We start from the raw sequence: 18619 nt of genomic DNA, 5'->3' as shown, positions 1-18619 counted from the left end.
ATAGGTGAGGTCCATGGAGCCCGACTCCAAACCAATAATCAATGGTAACGAATGGCATGATACTTTCTATGTGTTATGACATAGATATATAAACCTGCCCATTTTTATACATAAAAAAAAAAATCCAGTCCCTATATGTTTGGACAGAATGAATTGTCCAATTTCAAGGAAAAGATTATGGGCTCAAAAAACATTGAGGTTAAAAATCTACTTAGTTCAACAGTTTAAAAATATGCAGTTGGGCAGTGAATTAAAGTGACTGGCAAAACCTTTCACTGGATAAAACAAAGTGATAAAAAGTTTTTTATTTGAGAGAAAGTGCTTGTGTACGTGCACAGGCACAAGTGGGGGAGGGGCAGAGAGAGGGAGGATCCCAAGTGGACTCCACGTTTAGCGTGAAACCCCACGTGGGGCTCCATCCCGCGACCATGAGATCATGACCTGAGTAGAAATCAAGAGTTGGCCGCTTACCTAACAGAGCCACCCAGGCGTCCCCGAAGTGATAGTTGTGTTGAATGTTCCTAATTCATTTGGTAGTTCAAAATTTAATTGTATTGCTTAATACAGTCTGAAATCTACACATGGATAATTCCCAGCCAACAGATTTGTAGATGGGTCACTTTCTCCAAATGGGACAAGTTATAGATATTATTTTTATGCATTATTTCTAACTTATTTGTAAGTTATTCAATTGATGAAATATTACACTTTAGGATATATGCTGGCTTTCGGGCACATGTGCCAGAATAGTGACTAAGGACATAAGTGAACATTTGTTAAATATATACAATACACATAATCATTTTGATAAAAAGTAATGGCTTTAAGCTATGAGAAAGATTTACAAGTCAGCAAATCTAGAATTAGCAACATACCAAAAAATTCAAGAAACCAATCTCGGTAATACAGATGTCTATTTTATTAAAAAAGTTACAAACAGGTGGACTGCAGGGTCATCTTACAAAATGACAAGAATGAAATCTATTGGAAAAATTTTACTTTTACAAATCTTTATAGGTCATTGTTCAATGCTTGTACTTGTTATTTGAGATTTTTACCTTTCATTGACAAAGTTACAGTACGTTAGATCCATAATAGGTTACATGATTTTATTTGCAGAGCCCTACTGCAGTGATTTGAACAACTCCTAAACGGATGCCATAGTAAAGACGAGACATATATTGCATTTAATATTAATTTATTATCCTAATAAGCAACTTGACATGCAATCTATTGAGGAAGCTAAAATAACTTTTGGTCCCTTTTCTTAAAATGTGCTGGAGAAACCACCTTTAAATCACTTTCCCCTGATTCCTGTGATCCTAAGTGAATTCAAGTTAAATTTGCTGCTGAGGTCAATGCTGCCGGGGGGGAACTATCCATAGGAAAGAAATACTGGCTATATAAAAAAATCCATCTGCAGAAAATTTTAAATTATCATGAATTATTTGATTCCTTTTGAATTTCACACAGCTAATAAAGATGAACCATGATCACTTAACCTACTCTGAACTGAGTGTTTGGTTTTAAGTTTGGTATTAAAGTGCAAACTTAAATTAGGTATTCATTTCAAGCAGTTTATAAATAAAGGAACAATGTTTCAGTTGCTTCCACCCTTACAATCTCACCATAAAATCCAAAATCTAAGATCAAGAGTTCGCTCTGAGGGAATTTGATCAGGAATCAAATGCAACACGATTTTAAAAAAGGAAATCAAAGTTTAATCAATTTCTACGCAATAATTAATGGCCATGCTGACCAATTAAATCACATGAATGTAGTTATCACTTTATTTGAACATCACACACAATATAAATTTAAAATTGCCACACCCTTCCATAAACCATCACTGCATATATTAGAGCTTTCCTTGACAAAGTTATTGAGCTAGTATTATAGATCAAAAGTATAGTTTTGGTTTTTTGTTTTGTTTTTATTTAGAAGCATGTTCAAATGACTAAAGCTGGGCTCCTAAACTTGAGAACTTTGGTGCAGTAGGTGAGCTGCGATTACTAACTTCTGCAAATTGAAAGCACACAACTACAACCAAATAAAAACCCAACAAGAAAATACTGTCAAACTTACAAAATTCTAAAGTCATTGCTAAAAACAAAAAAACAAAAACAAAAAACGCTTGTGGCCAAGATGTTAAAACTGAACCAAAAGATTACTCTTTATAAGTTTCCTTTCTGTTTCTATACCTGTGTTACTGTTAAAATGTTCAAGTATTCAGACAAAATGTGCTGATTAGGTAAACAACATGGAAGGCAATGGCTATTAGAAGCACATTTGGAAAAAAAAAAAAAAATCCAAAAAACAAACAAAAAGCCCAGAGACTTGGCGCTATCCTCTCCTGTTACACAGATTTTTGTCTCTACTACGAACATGCTTCTTGAGAAGTAACTAAAAAGCAATTGTGATAGTGCAAGAAAACTTTAACAAATATTGCTTTAAACTATTATTCAGAAAGACAAATATTAAGAACTAGAAAGCGTATATGATTTTATTTGAATTCAATTTTACATGTGCAGAAGTCTAATAGATGTCAATTACAAGCCTGACAGGCAAAGCTGAGCGATCTCTGTTTAGGTATACAATTAATTTACCATGGATACAATATCCCTTTTCAAAGGCATTGCTAAGTAGGTCATAACTAAATTTAGAACTTCACAGAAAGGAAAATGTTACTGCTGCAATTCAATGCTGTAAATGAGATTAACACATGTGAAAACCTAATGGAATCAAATGCTTAACTCTTCAGCTAAATGCTCTATAGTCAATTTCAAATATCAATTGTAACTTTCAGAACATGTTAATTACAAAAACACATCACAAACTGCACTTGAAGAAAAGGGATATTCCATCCATACCGGTAAAATGTGATCTTTAGTTTTTCTTTTTTTTTTTTTACAACACTGCCACACGTAAACGAAGTCTCAAAGTATTAACCAACCATTTAAAGGAGAAAGATTTTACAAATAGAATGAAGCACTGGTGCGAGGTAATATACAGAAGTAACCATTTGTTTAAGGCTCAATTTTTTTTCTCCATTATAACTTTCTTTTAAAAGGCATTGAGTAGGTAATACTGAGTTTGAGTATTTAATAAATACAAGTTGAGAAACTGATTAAAGAAATCAATTAAAATATTAAAAATTAATTCTTGCATATTAGCCATCAATAAGAACTTAGAAAGCTACAAAAGGACTGATTGATAAAGAACAGATTTTAAACATATGGTAAACGTGCTAAGCATTCCTGTTTAAGGTCGATGGATCTTGAAGGCCAAAGACCTTATGCACTTAATTAGATGTATGGCAACATGCTGTAAGAGAGACAGGTTTACCAAGGCTCAGTTCTGCAACCCAGGTTGTAAAGTTCTCCAAAGCAGCATCTGTGCAAATTTCCTCTGAGTTTTATCTGCAATTAAGATTAAAATGTTGTAAAAAGATAGAAATATAGATTGCAGTTTAAAATGAGAACACTGACAACAGGTCTGTATACGCACGGAACATCTGACGGTGGAATTTCACTGCGTTCCCCATCAGTTTCAATTAAAAAGGGATTTTATGTAGTCGAAAACAGTCACTGAAAATTAGCAACAAACACTAATGATGCACTATATATAGTATATTGTGCATAGGTTAACTCCTCTGGCTTAGTTTTAAATATGCTATTATACTTTATACAGTACCAACAGTGTTCTGAGTGGCTTAAAAGATTTTACAGTATAAAAGTGGTAGATATGACTTCTACTTTGAATCTGATTTCTTCATATCCATCATGGGAAATGGCACTAGAATTAAATGCATATTAATTATGGGCAAACTTGACAGTATGCAAAACTTTTTCAAATTTTAGGGTGTTTTAGAAAATTTAAAATAAGAAAATGTCATTCCACCACGGTCTAGCTATTGAACACCTACTAAGTGCCCTGACTTGGGTTAGCTGCTAGGTGACAGCAGTAGTTCACTGTTGCCATTGTGGTCTGCCCTTTTATCGGACACAGGCACTTCTGTGATTGGGGTTTCTCTGTCTCCACTCTTACAGCTGATAGACTTCTGCCCTTCTAATTAATACTGAGGGAAAAAATAAATCTATCATTCAGACACAAAGCCCTTTAACTGTGCTGAATCACCAAACGGCTTCTAGGTGAGTGGAATAACATTTGTCTTTTAATGGAAAAGGTAAAAGTTGTTAGATAAAGCCAGAAACAAAGAACAGAATAGGGACTACTACGAAAGAATGCCCAAGTGAAACCAATTTAAGAACCTCTAAGGAATCTACCGATATTTATACATGCATAATTTTAATTTCATTTGACACCTATGCTTCTAGTAGTGTCCAAAGAGCCCGAGAGAACACTTTATTAGCAGCTATATCACAAAAATGATTACTTTTAAAGAATGTCTCTCTGCTCATTATTGAAATTCTGCCACACAAACACATGAGGAAAAATAGAAAAATTTGCCTCCTTTGAAATTATAAAACTTTTTTTTTTCCAGTTACAATTAAACTTTTTTTTTTTTGGCATCAGAGTAAATTGTTAATTAGGACACTGGTTATTTAAGCTTGAGTAAGTCCAGTTTCCTCCTCAGCAAAATAACCATAAAAATTCTTTCCTCAAGGACTGTGATAAGTGTCACATAAGATAATATGTGAAAGTACCTTACAAAGTATGCAAATGTTGGGTACTTTTTTCATTTCTCGAACATGTTATCAATTCTAGAAGACCAGAATTATGTCTTTGATATTCAGACTAAAGATGTTTATATATTTCAGCCTCATTTGAATTTTTATACCTATTATGAACACAATATTTCAACAATATATATGAAATTGAGTGGGAAGACTTTTCAGTAATTCAGACTAGACTTTTCTCAATTGATCTGAATTAATACACTTGCTGCAATTCTGAATCTACATTTTTCAAAATAAATTATAAGGAGTTTGAGATTTTCAAATATGATTACATCTCTTAAATAATGAAGACTTGTAATATATGATGTTTTAATAGCTCAGGCAATCTCTGAAATCAAATTGAGGAAGTAGTAATTATTTGTTTCTAGCCAAAATAAACACTAAGAATACAAACCGGCCTATTAACCATAATCGACATTAAATAAAAGGTGATACACGCATTATTTCCCACCCTCTAAAAAGCTGGTTAACATTTGGTCCATCCACATTCCACAGGATGACAATACTCCAGTGAAATCAGGAGACCTAGATAAATCCTGAGTGAGACTCAACAATATTGATATGAGGCCCACCATTAAATAAAGTATTAATATCAGCTATTTTTCAGAAGAGTAATAATAAACTTCGATTCTTTGCAGTAATAAATCCCAAAGCAAAAGCATGCATTAAGCAGAAAGGACGGTCTCTCTCAGATTAGAATTTCACAGAATGCAAAATATAAATGTTATTGCTTCACACTGTCACAGCAAAATTTTCAGTGTACTAACAATTCTCCTTCATTTAAAAACATTCCAGAAGCTTTAAAGGCAGCTGGTCAAACTCATACTTTTGAACTCCCAGGATATCACATCCAGACAAGTTGCAGAAATATAATTTGCTGTTCGTGAGACAGAACACAAGTGATCCTTGTCCTCAACGCTCAGGTTTCCAGCAAGACACCCAACAAATCTCAACTCTGGAAGATTCTGTTAAAACTCTTGCTTAACTGGTTTCACTTTTTAATTTTTTTCCTAATCAGATATTGTTAAGGAGGAGCATCCGTGCAAGGCCCTGCGAGCGCGCACGCATGCACGCACACACCCACATAGACACATCTGAAACAACAGTCCAAACTTTTGCTCAAGAAATTATGAAACAGGGTCTACCAAGCAGGGCAAATTGGTACCCGAGAGTACCAAACACAGAACTGAAAGAACAAAGATCATTATTTCTGTCAGCCTGAAGAAAGGAGAGATTCTTGATTCCAGACCAGCACATCATTTCACATGGCAGCAGAATGCCTGAGATATTAACAAAGAGTCCTGAAACGCGTAGCAATTTATGAATGTCTTTTTAGCTTGGCTGGATTTACCATTTCTAAATACAATGGTATTTACTAGCATTCTTTTTAACAAATATCAATGTGCAACCATAATCAATTTTAATTTTTTTCCAGTTTTAGACATACGATATTCTGGGGATTTAACCAAAGGAATTTAAGAAATGAATTTCTCATCACATTTTTTACTTAGCATTTCCATATCCAAGTTAAATATCAGTTATATTAGCAAAACACTAGGTTAGAATTCTGTTGATAAAGGTTATGTTTTTGTTAAATATCTTGTTTCTTTCTCTATCCTAATTTGCATAGTAATCATGAAACTTGTTGGCTGGTGGAGAGGGGGATTAGGTCATTAAAAGTGTTCACCTGGGGCGCCTGGGTGGCTTAGTCGGTAAGCGTCCGACTTTCGCTTAGGTCATGATCCCGCGGTTCGTGGGTTCGAGCCCCGCATCGGGCTCTGTGCTGACTGCCAGCTCAGAGCCTGGAGCCTAGAGCCTATTTCAGAGTCTGTGTCTCCCTCTCTCTCTCACCCTCCCCTGCTCACGCTGTCTCTCTCCCTCTCCTAGAAATAAATAAAGATATTAAAAAAAAAAGTGTTCACCTGTCATCCATTAAACATAAAGAGCAAAAGCCAAAATTGTGGCACCGTATCTTTGAATGAAAGTGGAACCCATGCTTTTAGGAGAATATGCACCCTAAAAATTTATGGGAAACCCCGAGTAGAAAGGAAGGGCTAAAATATTTTTCTTCTGTCCTAGACCTGAAATCTCCATAAATTTAAATTAATGAATTCAATTCTGAGATCTCAAGTAGAAGGACCGTGTCCACTGGTAATAAGCACAGTGTGAGCCCAATGATCTGATTCCAGCTGCCAGCTTCAAATTAGACCAGGTAGGGTACTGCTCCCCTCAACTCTAAACTGCTTTTTTTGAATCCGATGTTCTTAAAAGTGTGGCTAATCAAAAGAATTTGTGAGTATTTTTTTTGGTAGGGTAAGTTTTTCCAACAGCTGACAGGACTTAAGTTTTTCTTGGTGATATTATCTTCTGGATTTTAGAATTCCACTGAGAAGTAATCCCACGAGGAGAATCTTTCCTGTAGTATGGCTAGAATACTTCCTTGGTGGCAATTCTCCAACTCTATGATGCAATTTTTGTTAATTCTACTGATGGTTCATTCTAAGCCAGAGAGGTAATGGAGTAAAACTGAATGGCTCATATGCATTTCATTCTGCAATAAAAGCCTAATCTTGAGGTTAAAAGGAAGCAATTAAAGAGGGAACAGATATACAAAGAGTCATTCTAATCACCAGACACCTCCACACCCAGAGCAGGTCTAACTAGGCACCTATTTCACTCTGAACAATCCCAGACCATGAACTTTTTGGCAGGGGCTGGGGGTGGAGGGGGGGGGGTCTGTGAAAATTAGGAGGGGCAGAAAGGATGCTTTTACCCCAGGTCCACTGCAGTTCTTTAGGGCACACACTACCCCCCCAAAGCATGGTCCCTGCTCCATCCAGGGCTGGGCTCTATTTTGGTGCACCACGTGAACTGGATGACAAATGAGCATTTCAAATAAGCTGTTTTCCTTACTCAAGGTGATATGCAAAATAGGGCAGGGGAAAAAAAAGGAAGTATCTAAATTGTAACTTCTGCAACAGAATTCCACCCCAGTGTTTTACTGATACGATTAATATTTAACTTCGATAAGAAAATGCCAGCATTTGAAAGTACAGGATGTGATTTAATTTTCATGATTTTCCCTCTGCATTTGCTAAATCCTCGGCATATCATATCTAATTAAAAGTGGGGGGGGAGATTAGAAACAATTCTGATTCCACATATTTATTTTAAAAACCCTGAAAATTCTAATAAATCCCACTGTGTTTAGAAATGGTAAGGCCAGCAAGACTAAAATGACATTCATAGATGGTTCAGCCTTTCAGGAGCCTTTGTTAACATCCCGGGCATTCTGCTGCCACGTGAAATGATGTGCTGGTCTTGAATCAAGAATCTCGCTTTTTCTTCAGGCTGACATATATAATGAACTGAGGCTGACATAAATAATGATCTTTGTTCTTTCAGTTTGATTGCTGGTGTTTGGTACTCTTATGCACCATTTACTCTCGTTGGGAGAACCCGTTCTATAATACACAGAGAAAAACGGGATAAAATCTTGCAGGAGACCTTCAATCCGTAGTAAAGAACACCTTTTTTATTCTGCTTTTTTTTTTTTTAATAATTTTTATCAATACTGGACTAAGATACAGAAATCCTTGAGAAATAATCCTTAAAAAAATTCCATTTTGCCAAAAGGTTATTTACCAAACTGTCACATTTAAAGGGTAACATTACGGCATTTCCCATCTTCCTTTCAGGGAACCAACAAACTACTAATTTACAATATTCTCTTCCTCCTTTTTGGCATTCCATCTGTTTGGAAGTCACCTCCACCCCCGCCCCCACCCCTTACAATCCTACCCATTCTCCAAGACCTGAGTCAAACGCTACTGTTCCCCAATTCCTCTACATCAGGGGTTTGTAGCCAAGGGTGACTTTGCCCCCTAGGAGATATTAGGCAAGATCTGGAGATATTCTTGTTTGTCACAACTAAGGGGCGGGTAGGATGCTACTGGCATCTAGTAGGTAGAGGCCAGGGATGCTGCTAAGCATCCCACAATGCACAGGGCAGTTCCCATAACAAAGAGCTCAGAATATTGAGAAATCTGCTCGGACCATAGCCTCTCCTTTCCCTGAATGCCCACAGCACTGTGTTTTACTTATTTTATAGTATTATGGGATGATTAACAAAACACCCAATCATTCTTCACAACAGCATAGCAAAAGAGCCAAGTGTCAATTATTTACACCAATATACACAGGAGTTACGACGTAGTTAATAAAGGCAAAACAGGCTGGAATGCTGACCTGGGTTTCTATTAATACTGCTCCTGCGCAGTAAAGTCTCCCAAGGCCCTTGACAGCAGGCTCCTGGGGTCAGTAAGGAAACCCGCCACGAAAGCAGCACATAAAGAATCTGGGCCTCCAAACGCACTCTAAGACTCCTGCCAGCGGGAGGGTGCAAGGTGAGGAAACAATCCTGCGAACCATGCAGACAAACAGGTGTTGGGCAAGAGACCCAAACTGAAGGTGACCCAAATTGAAGGGTGGTTAAGAAAGAAATGTGAGGAATTCTCAGACGCAATTTTTAGAGCATTATCATGTTCCCTTTCAATTAAGAGCAGCCAACTTAACAACAATCACAGCAGTCCTCCTGACTTATTTGAATCTTATCATTTCTCACTTGGACAAAGGTACTCTTCGAACTATTAAGGGCAAACATTTCTCAAGTCACCTTTACTTATCAAAGTTTGATCTTCCATCTAGATTCTGGGCCTGACAGACATCAGAGCTCCACGACTCAAGCTACAGGATTCAGAATCCATCACCGATTTTTCAGATAAATTAGTAAGCAAGCACAACCACAAACTTTACAGGCCTCAGGTTACAGAAGCCCATACACATCGATTCAACCTTACTTGATTTCAGGAAAGAAAATGCATGTAGTGTGCTTTGTTCTAAAATATCTTGATCAGGGGATTTCCTTGAATATTTTCAGACACTCAGCTGACGAGATTTTTTTCAATGCTCATACCTACAACTGTGTATTCTGCTTACAAAAATGAAAACCAAACCAAAAAATCACATAGGCAACTTGCCTATTATTATAAAAAATAAGCAATTTTGGTGTATTTTCTGATTTTTAGTACATTCACAAAAAACTTAAACACAGTTAGCTTGAGATATAAAGCAATTCTATTTAATCACTCCTGTAGGTAACCAAATGGATTCAAAGCCATTTACATCACACAAGCTGCAAAATGAAATAAACCTAAAGAGAACATGGAGTAAGAAAGATTTAAAAATCACTTTGGAAATTATCCATCTGCCAATCGGAATTTTATTCAGTTTACTTCCTGTAGCTGTCTACACTAATGATGGAAAGAAAGCTGGGAACATTTTGTGGGAGCTGGTTAATATTTTATAAAGATGACAACACTAAAATGTGTACACTTATGTCATCTGGCCAATTAGAAGTGTCAGAGAGAGAAAAAGAGTGTAATGATAAAGATGCAGTCACCACACACAACTTGTTCAAACTTGAAATCGGTTTACAATTTAGGAGAGATTATGGAAACATGAACATGGGACTCATTCACCTACATATGCCTGATCCTGCTTCAAAAAACTATACCCCAAGTGTGATGCCATCAACCAAACATGTGCTGGAGAATAGTCTGAACAGTGACGCTGTAACAGAGGTGGCTAGGTAGAAGGAAATCAACATGTTCTCATCATAGTCCGGTATGCTAAAAGGCTGGTGTGCGAAAGCATTTTGAATAAAGCACTGCTGTCATCCTTCATTTCCAAAGGTGACGCTACCTGACAGAAGATCTTGTCTGAAAAGATAAATTAGGGACCGCTAGTCTTTTCTCCAGGGAGCACATATAAGCCAGACCTTTGATTAGGAATCGTCACTGCAATCTGCAATGCCTGCTGCCATTTGCAACGCTGCCTCCTAGACTTGAGGTCAGTCTTGGCTCCAAACAATCAATTCCGTTCCTGAGGTTGTCAGGCTAGCCTGGCATTTGCTGTGGTTTCCCAGTCATCCAGGCTACTGGTTGTTTTATCTTATTATCTAACTGTTACTGTCTAAGTGGGACTATCTACCCAATTGTAATCTAGATTAAAAGATAGTAATGTGGATACAATAATCCCACTTAAAATGCTCAGTTTTATATAACCTTGCTTTTTCAAAAACTCATTCATTTAAAAAACTTTTATGAAGTTATCATTCACCTCCATGAAAGGTTTGAAGCCTCTGTTATTGTCCTCATCAATTCCATTATTTATTAAACTGAATAAAACCGCTGCCTGGGCTTGGGTGTGTCTCTTCTAACACATCACAGATGATTTTTCCAGACTCTCATTTGGGCCATACATTCATAATGAAGCCAAGATATGTGTGGCACTGTAATTTGTTATTATCAGAGGTCACTTAAGTCCCTCAAGTGCAAGGTACAGATGAACTTGATTAAATAATCATCCTGTTAGATCAAGCACTTGGGTGATTAGTAAATTGATGATTTCAATTACAGCAGCTCTCTAGCCTGAGACAGGAAGGTAGAGAAAAAATAAAACTAGTCATCTTCTGAAATTATTATTGGATGTAAAATCACCAGAACAGGGGAGAGGTGTAGTATCCTTTAACTCACTCCACCCCAAAGGAATGTTATCAATGAAGCAGAGAGAGAACAGTCATTCACTTTTAAAAACTAAATCTTAGTGATAGGAATACATGCAATTTCTTACCTTCATTTTGCTTATCTGTATCTTTTTTATTTTCTTCATTGAATGCTGAGTATTTTGTGCTAAGGGAAATGTTATTTTAAAAACAAAGAGATTGAAGGTAGCACAATGTGTATTAATATTAACCAGCTTTTTGTTATACTTGATCAAAAACAATACACTCTCTGGCTCATAAGCTTCCATCAACAACTAACCTGCTCGGTATGGCCATGATTGAGGTTCTTTTTTACTGGACAACGCAAGTTGTACAACACTGATCTTGCTTCTCCGGCAGGGATGAATAGTTCATTTGCCTGACGATCTCAGCAAAAAGTTCATCCACCATTGATTTACTTTTTGCTGATGTTTCCATGAAAGGACAGCCCCATTCTTGAGCTAGAGCTCTGCCTTCTGAAGACATAACCTCTCTTTCTGGTTCCAGATCCACTTTGTTTCCTACCAGGATTAGTGGGACTTTTTCATATCTCTTCACTCTGACAATCTGATCTCTCATTGGCTTGATATCCTATTCAAAGGATCACAAAGAGAAAAAAAAAATCACGCTGTTTGCATAACCATAACAGAAGTTATTACAATATCACAAAATAATAACAAGTCAGGGAGTACAGAAAGCTTAATCCAAAATAAAACCATACACCCAAACCGAGAAAATGTTATTTTCTCCGTTGAGGTAGAAACTAGATAATTTTCACAGATCTCACCTGCTGGGCTTCTGTCAAGAATATACAATGTAGGTTGCGCACTAACCTTAGGACTCAGTGAATCCCTTCTTTCCCCCAGTTTATGCGGATTTAAAAAGTAAGTTCCCAAATATGATGAATCCATTTGTACAAAGGGATGTCGGGCTAGCTCCTTACTCCTGCCGGCTTGTCATCCCTCCTGAAAACACCTGTTACCCCAGCAAAGGACTGCGGCATCTATGCATTGCTAGCCATTTAGCAAGAGTGCGTGAGAGAAAGAGTTTCAGGTGGGAACAAGAACACCGGTGCTTAGAGGAGACCGATTCAAAACAGATTCAAACACTTAAACATTTCATTTTAAATGTAATGGTAAGCCTTTATCCCAGTAAAATCAAACACCTTAAAATACACTGGAAATGAATGTAACAGTGAGCAGCTCCTGGGAGAGACAAATGTACTGATGAGTCTGGGTGGGAAGTCATACTTTTGTCTGTGTTAGGTTTTACAACTTGAATTTTCTCCCAAATGTATTATTTTCTCTAATTACAATTAATTAGAAAAGATAAGAGCCTCAGCAATTCTCAGCATCAATTTTGGGGGGGGTACTGATTTATGGCAATTTTATAGACTTAATACTAACTGTACACTTTACAATTTTTTTTCATAATTTCAAAGGATTGACTTAAATGTTAATGTTTAATTTGAATAGTTACAGTAAACTGAATATTCACATGCAGGATGAAGGAAAAACAACTGTGAAGATTTATGAAAACATAATTATTTAATGTCTGCAACAATTTCATTTGATCATGTTATCAATTTGGTCTTCCAGGTTAAGCTTTTTTCCCCGTGCCCTTATGGAAACCCAAGTTTAAATGAGAAACCAAATTTATGACATTTAGGCTTGAAAGAGTTTAAGTCTCCGCTGAAATGATGGCAGTTTTTCACTCCCTATTTATGCCTATAACAGAAGTAGATATAATGGAAAGCATATGAAAAACCCTCCAAAAAACTTCCAGCCTCAAGAGAGTCAGCTAATAGAATAACAAACCTCTCGAGGATCCTTTAGAAAGAAAATGTCTGTCAAATAGCACCTTTGGTACTTTCTGGGTAAAAATGCTTTTATGATACTATTACTGCTTTGGAATTCAAGCCTACATAAAATGTACTTTAGTTTGGTCACAATACTTACTATGTTTGAGGAAAAATATCCTGAAGTTGCTATATGTGGTTACTGGAAAACTTCACTAAAGCACTGTAGTTTAAATACTAAGAAAAGTGGAATTGGCACATTGTATTCACTGAAGCACTTAATGTCTCTTAAGTAAGCAACATTAAGCACATACCTTTAAATGTAGAAAAAATATCCATTTCCTAAATCAATGGAGGTCAATAGAATGGGTCAATATGAGGTTATTTATTTTCAAGGAATAAATAGCAACATTTACTGCATCTCTTAAAATAATGTTAAAGTTTCAGTGTGTCTCCCAGTGAAGGACAGGGCAGAAATTGGACCACCTCCAGCCTGGCCACCCAGCCAGGGTTAGAAATTTGCACTTGCTCAGTGTTCCCAGATCCACATATTTTGTATAAAAACAGTCAGTGTTATCAGAAACAACTCGGATCAACTGGAGAAGAGAGTCATTGCAGATCTTTGTTGGTTATATTCTAGGTACTCGTCTTTTCAGTTAGTAACTTTCCTTCATACACCTCAAAGTCAAATGCCTAGAAGGCAGGTTTTGAGTTCTTCATCTTGCAACACTAAGATTTATGAATCTGGTTGAGAAACTTGGGTGAGAACAGAGGAAGAGGTGGGGAAGGCAGACAGAGAGGAGTTCCAGATACCGGCTCCAAATAATTTTCCTTCCAAAGTGCTCTATTTACTTGAGATTATCTGTTAAACGTCGTTCTGTTAAGTACATTAATCAATACTTGCTGAATTGAACCAGCAACTTCGGAAGGTTCTACTCCAGGCTAAATATACACAGCCTGGCCTATTTCTTTCTCACTTTTCCTCAGTCTCAGAAATAACTTTAAAATATTTGTTGACGGTTGTTACTTTAGACTCTCTATAGAAACAACCCGATACTTTTCCGTGCCAGAAGTAACCTCAAAAATGCGCCATGTCTAACTTTTCAGAAAGCAAAACATAGTCATTAACGCACTGCTCAAGCACACCAGAAGTAAATGTGGGATCACCACACCCCCTTCTAACAAATTACAAGACTCGGTTTGGTTACCTGGAAAGACTGTTGATTAACCAGGCTATAAACCAGGATGAAACCTTGGCCGTTTTTGATGTAGAGATCTCTCATGGAGGCAAACTGCTCAGTTCCCGCGGTGTCCAGAATTTCCAGCACGGAGGGGGAAGAGTCCACTTCGATCTCTTTGCGGTAGAAATCTTCAATGGTGGGGTCATATTTCTCAATGAAAGTCCCAGTGACAAACTGCACGGTGAGGGCAGATTTGCCAACCCCTCCGCTCCCTAACACCACTACCTTGTATTCCCTCATGAGTCTCACCTTCAGCAACTCCTACCAGAGGGAGGGAAAAGAACACCCCGCTAGCTGCGGCGGCTCGGGGAGGCGGAAGGTGGGCGGAAATCTGCGAACCCGGGAGGAGAGTGCGGAGAGGCAGAGGGCCCGACGGGGGAAGAAGAGGAAGTTAAAGGAGGGGGAGGGGAAAGAGCCAAGTGTCGGGTGGGTGGGGATGGGACGCTGATGCCCTTCCTATAGGAACTGCGGCCCAGGCAGGGGGCGTGGGGAGGAGGGCGAGCCCGGAGGGGCGGGGTGGGGAGACGCGCCGCGCCCCCGAGGGAAGTGGTTGGGGCCGCGGATCGGGGGCCCCCGCGGCCACGGGCGGCCCGGCACCCCTCCCCCGCCCTTCACACAAAGGGGCCCAGGGACCCCGCTTCCTGCTCGCGCCGCCGGGCCGGCCCGGGCCTGTGGGCTCGGCTCCACTCGCTGCCGCCCGGGCGGGTCTCTGGGCCGCGCGGCTCCCGCGGGCGTCGTCCGGCCTGTGGGGGGAGAGGGGGCGCGTTACCCGCCGGCCCCCGCCCTCCGCCCCCAGCTCTCGCCGGGACCCGGCCGCCTCCGCCAATGCCGCCGCTTACCCCGCCGTCCGCACCCGCCCGGCCGCCCGGGAGGTTCCGTCACGCCAAGGCCATGGCCAGCGGCCGGCTCTTCCGTCTCACCGCCGCCCCAGCGCCGCTGCTCGCGGAGGGGAAAGGGGCGGGGGCCGGTGGCGGCGGCGGCGGCCACTCCGGGCGAAGCCACCTCTTTTTTTCCTCACCCACCCCCCACCCCCCCCACCCCCAGCACACACCCGGAAGGGTTTCCCTGACACACTGGCTGAGGTGCCCCAGTTCCCCCAGACTGGCCGGGATCACTTCCGGTGGGGAAAGTCCCACCTCTGCCGGGCGAGCCGGGTGGCGCTGGGGCCGCGCCCTGCCTAGCGAGGCGGCCGGGGACGCTCTTGGGTCGGGGCCGCGGCCTCGGCAAAGGGCCTCGCCGAGGAGCTCCGGAGGCCTCCCTCTCCCCTCTCGCAGCCGCCGCCGCCCCACCCCGAACCCCTGCAGCCCCCGCGCGTCTCCGCGGCCGCAGGACTTGAGCGGCCGGTTGGCCGGCGCGGGACGGCCGGCGATCATCTAGCCGCCGGGGGAGCGCCGAACATCCTGGACTAGAAGTGACAAGGAAAATAAAGCAGCCAAGAAAGTTTATTCTTTTTGCTGGTATTTCTCCCACTTGACGCATTTCTGAGAAACGCGTGCGAACTCCCTCTAGACTTCGCTATTGCTTTCTGCTATTCCTGGGTGATGGCTTTTACTTAGCTGTCTCTGACAAATCATTAAACACACACGGTACTTTTATCATCCGGCAGATCTGCTCGACTCCACCAGCAAATTCCGGAGTCACCCCTTTCCGTCTTATCACAAGGCCCAAAAACAACAGGAGTAGAAATAGACTTTATCTTACAGTAACTCCGCTTTGCCCCCTATTCGATTCCAACCGCTACACAGCAAGAAAGGTAAGCAATGCTCAGGGAACAGTTGATTGTGAAAATGGTTCAGGCCAACGAGACTAACTGCTTTGAATCCTTCCTTATCTGCATGCACTGCAGTTTGCGTGGCTGGCTCTTCCACGATAAAGTTTGTTTTAACGGTCATCCTTCATAGTCATAGAAATGCAGAAGCGAAGGACTGGTGCTAGACACTGAGTTTCTATTTTTGGATAAAATTGTTACTTTCCTATCTTTCCCCCTGCTGACTTTCTATTTGTAAACTTTGTGTCAGCTCCACAGAGCCCCCGGGCCAGAGAGCTGGGTTATATTTTAGGCATGTCACTCCCTCTTTGATTCAAGCATGCACCCAGAAACCTGAGATACTTGGTGGCCAGTCGAGTTAAATTGATTCCAAATTCCCTGACTTGCCAGCCCCCACCAGCCAGACCGTATACAAAGAGATTTATTACTAAACCCGACCTGGCCGACCTTAGAAAACAGGCAAGTCACGGTAGTGTGAAGTCCCACTGTGTCTTTCGCGGAGTATTCCCCAATGTCACTTACAGTAGCCAAAGGACAGTTTAGTTCAATTTCTCCTCGGCTCAGGGCTGCTGCAATCTGTCCAGCGAAGTCCCCAGCTCTGGCTCCAGCTGGCCCGAGTCCCGCCTGATATCCGAGGCACTGCCCTCTGCTGGAAGAGGCTGGTCTATGACTTAGGAGTCTCCTCATAGGTCACTGCTCCTTACACACGTGCTGTTGCCCGATTTGGAGCTCTGCTGCCCATCTCCCTGTCTAGCTGTCTCCAGACTGTCTGGGGGGACCCACAGCCCTGCACCAGTCCTGCTTGTAACTGGGTCTGGAAATTCCTCTTCTGATCCAGCAATCGCTGTTGAGCAATAGCAGCAAGTCTCTGCTCTATTACAGAACTGTCACAATAGGGAGCTCTTCTTCTTGAGGTTGTCCCACCTGTTGGCAACTCTCATGTCTCTGATTGTGTTGGCCAAAGTGTTTTGGAGAGAGTTCTTTGTTTCTCCACACAGTGGGACATGCTCCTCCCATCGGTACAGAGTCGCACAGGGTCACTCTTATTAGCCACAGGGTTGACAAATGTCCCACTCAATGTGAAGCTCCCTCCAAACTTTCTTGGGAAGGAGACTCAGTACGGTAACACTTAGGAAAGTAAACAGTTGGAAGTAGCTTAAATGTCCTTGGGTAGACAATGCAAAAAAAAAATTGTGTGTGGTGTGTGTGTGTGTGTACGTGTGTACATTTGCAAAATGGATACTATTCAGCTATTAGAGATTTGTAAGTGCTGATATGAGAAGATGGTCAGGATATGTGATAAGGCTGAAAGCAAAATACTGAAGAAATACATAGTTGCTTGCACTTACGAAAAGTATGTGGGAGTATGTGCGATGCATAGTTACATAGACTTTAAAACCTGAAGGAAGTCATGAATTATCTGTGTGAGGTATTATAAAAGGACTTACATTTCTTCAATTCATTTTAGTTTTTAAACAATGATCAGGTATTATTGGGGAAAGGGGGAACAAACATAATTTTATAACTTTTTTAAAGGAGAAAAATAGTTGTTGATCATTACTGCCTCAAAAAACACTATCCTGACTATCCAGGGGTCAGTGCACAGGTCGGCCCAAGTTAAACTCTCTCCCGCTGCCTGTTCTTTCCTCCCCAAACATCTCTATACTTAGAAAAGTATTTTCACATACATTATCTCATTAGACTCCAGTTGTTCACCAGTTTACTTTTATTAGGCAATGAGAGTATAAAAACCAATTTGAAGAGCATAGTTGAGTACCAAGGGCTCTGAACTGAGGCACACAGGCATTGAAATGGCACCTTGCCCACCTCCTAGGACACCTCAAGCAAGTGATTTCACCTGTCCGAGGGTCTAACTTGTCATCTGTAAAATGCAGCTTACCATTTAATGTGAGAATACAGTGAAGCAGTGTAGGTAAAATGCGTAGCTCAGTTCGTTGCTCATGAGGAACCCTGAATAAATGCTAGCTGTTTGCTTTTTATTTAAAGGATTTAATAAAGTGTTAGTTTTTTAAGTCAGTGAACATAAAAGAGAAAACTTTAAAAGCCAAAGTATCTTCCAGTGGCACAAAATAATAAGTGAGCTACTCTTTTCAAAGATATTTGTTGTTAAACGCTTCTTGTGTTTCGGGGAAAATATTATTTATATGCAGGCATATCTATCAATCCATCTTCTATATGTATTTTTAATAATTATTCTAAAAGTAATCGTACTGTACACACCATTCTGCACTTTGCTTTTTTTCACTTACTATATCTCAGCGATTGAAAGAATTGAGACAAAAGGGTACTTGCATGGAAAATTCTCTGGTAAATATTGCCAAATTGTCCTTCAGAAAGATCATACAGTTCACGTTCCTACCAACACAGTATGACCGTATGTGGCTTTTTGTAACCCCTCCCTAGGTATTACTAATTTTATAGCGGTTACTTGCTTCAGGGTATGTTCAGGACTAAGAAATGTAGGGTAATATCATAGAAGGAATTTGG

At 40.2% G+C, this 18619-nt stretch overlaps 1 protein-coding gene across 2 annotated transcripts; it reads right to left on the bottom strand.

The window, feature by feature from the left end:
- Positions 1-895: 895 nt before the first annotated feature.
- RAP2C (RAP2C, member of RAS oncogene family) lies at positions 896-16700 on the bottom strand. Of its 2 annotated transcripts, none has more exons than XM_039239887.1 (4): positions 16634-16700; positions 14311-15086; positions 11585-11895; positions 896-3419 (listed from the first exon to the last, which is right to left on the bottom strand). In XM_039239887.1, the coding sequence occupies exons 2-3, from the start codon at positions 14581-14583 to the stop codon at positions 11617-11619; spliced, it is 552 nt and encodes a 183-aa protein (XP_039095818.1). In that variant the 5' UTR covers positions 14584-15086; positions 16634-16700; the 3' UTR covers positions 896-3419; positions 11585-11616. The 2 variants fall into 2 exon arrangements, with proteins under 2 accessions (XP_039095818.1, XP_039095817.1); XM_039239886.1 differs by lacking the exon at positions 16634-16700 and adding an exon at positions 15183-15319.
- Positions 16701-18619: the final 1919 nt, after the last annotated feature.

The sequence above is a fragment of the Hyaena hyaena genome, unplaced genomic scaffold, assembly GCF_003009895.1.
Source record: "Hyaena hyaena isolate Hyena2069 unplaced genomic scaffold, ASM300989v1 scaffold_162, whole genome shotgun sequence".
Lineage (NCBI taxonomy): Eukaryota > Metazoa > Chordata > Mammalia > Carnivora > Hyaenidae > Hyaena > Hyaena hyaena.
Note: the sequence above shows the minus strand (reverse complement) of the source record. Positions and strands in the feature narration are given on the sequence as shown.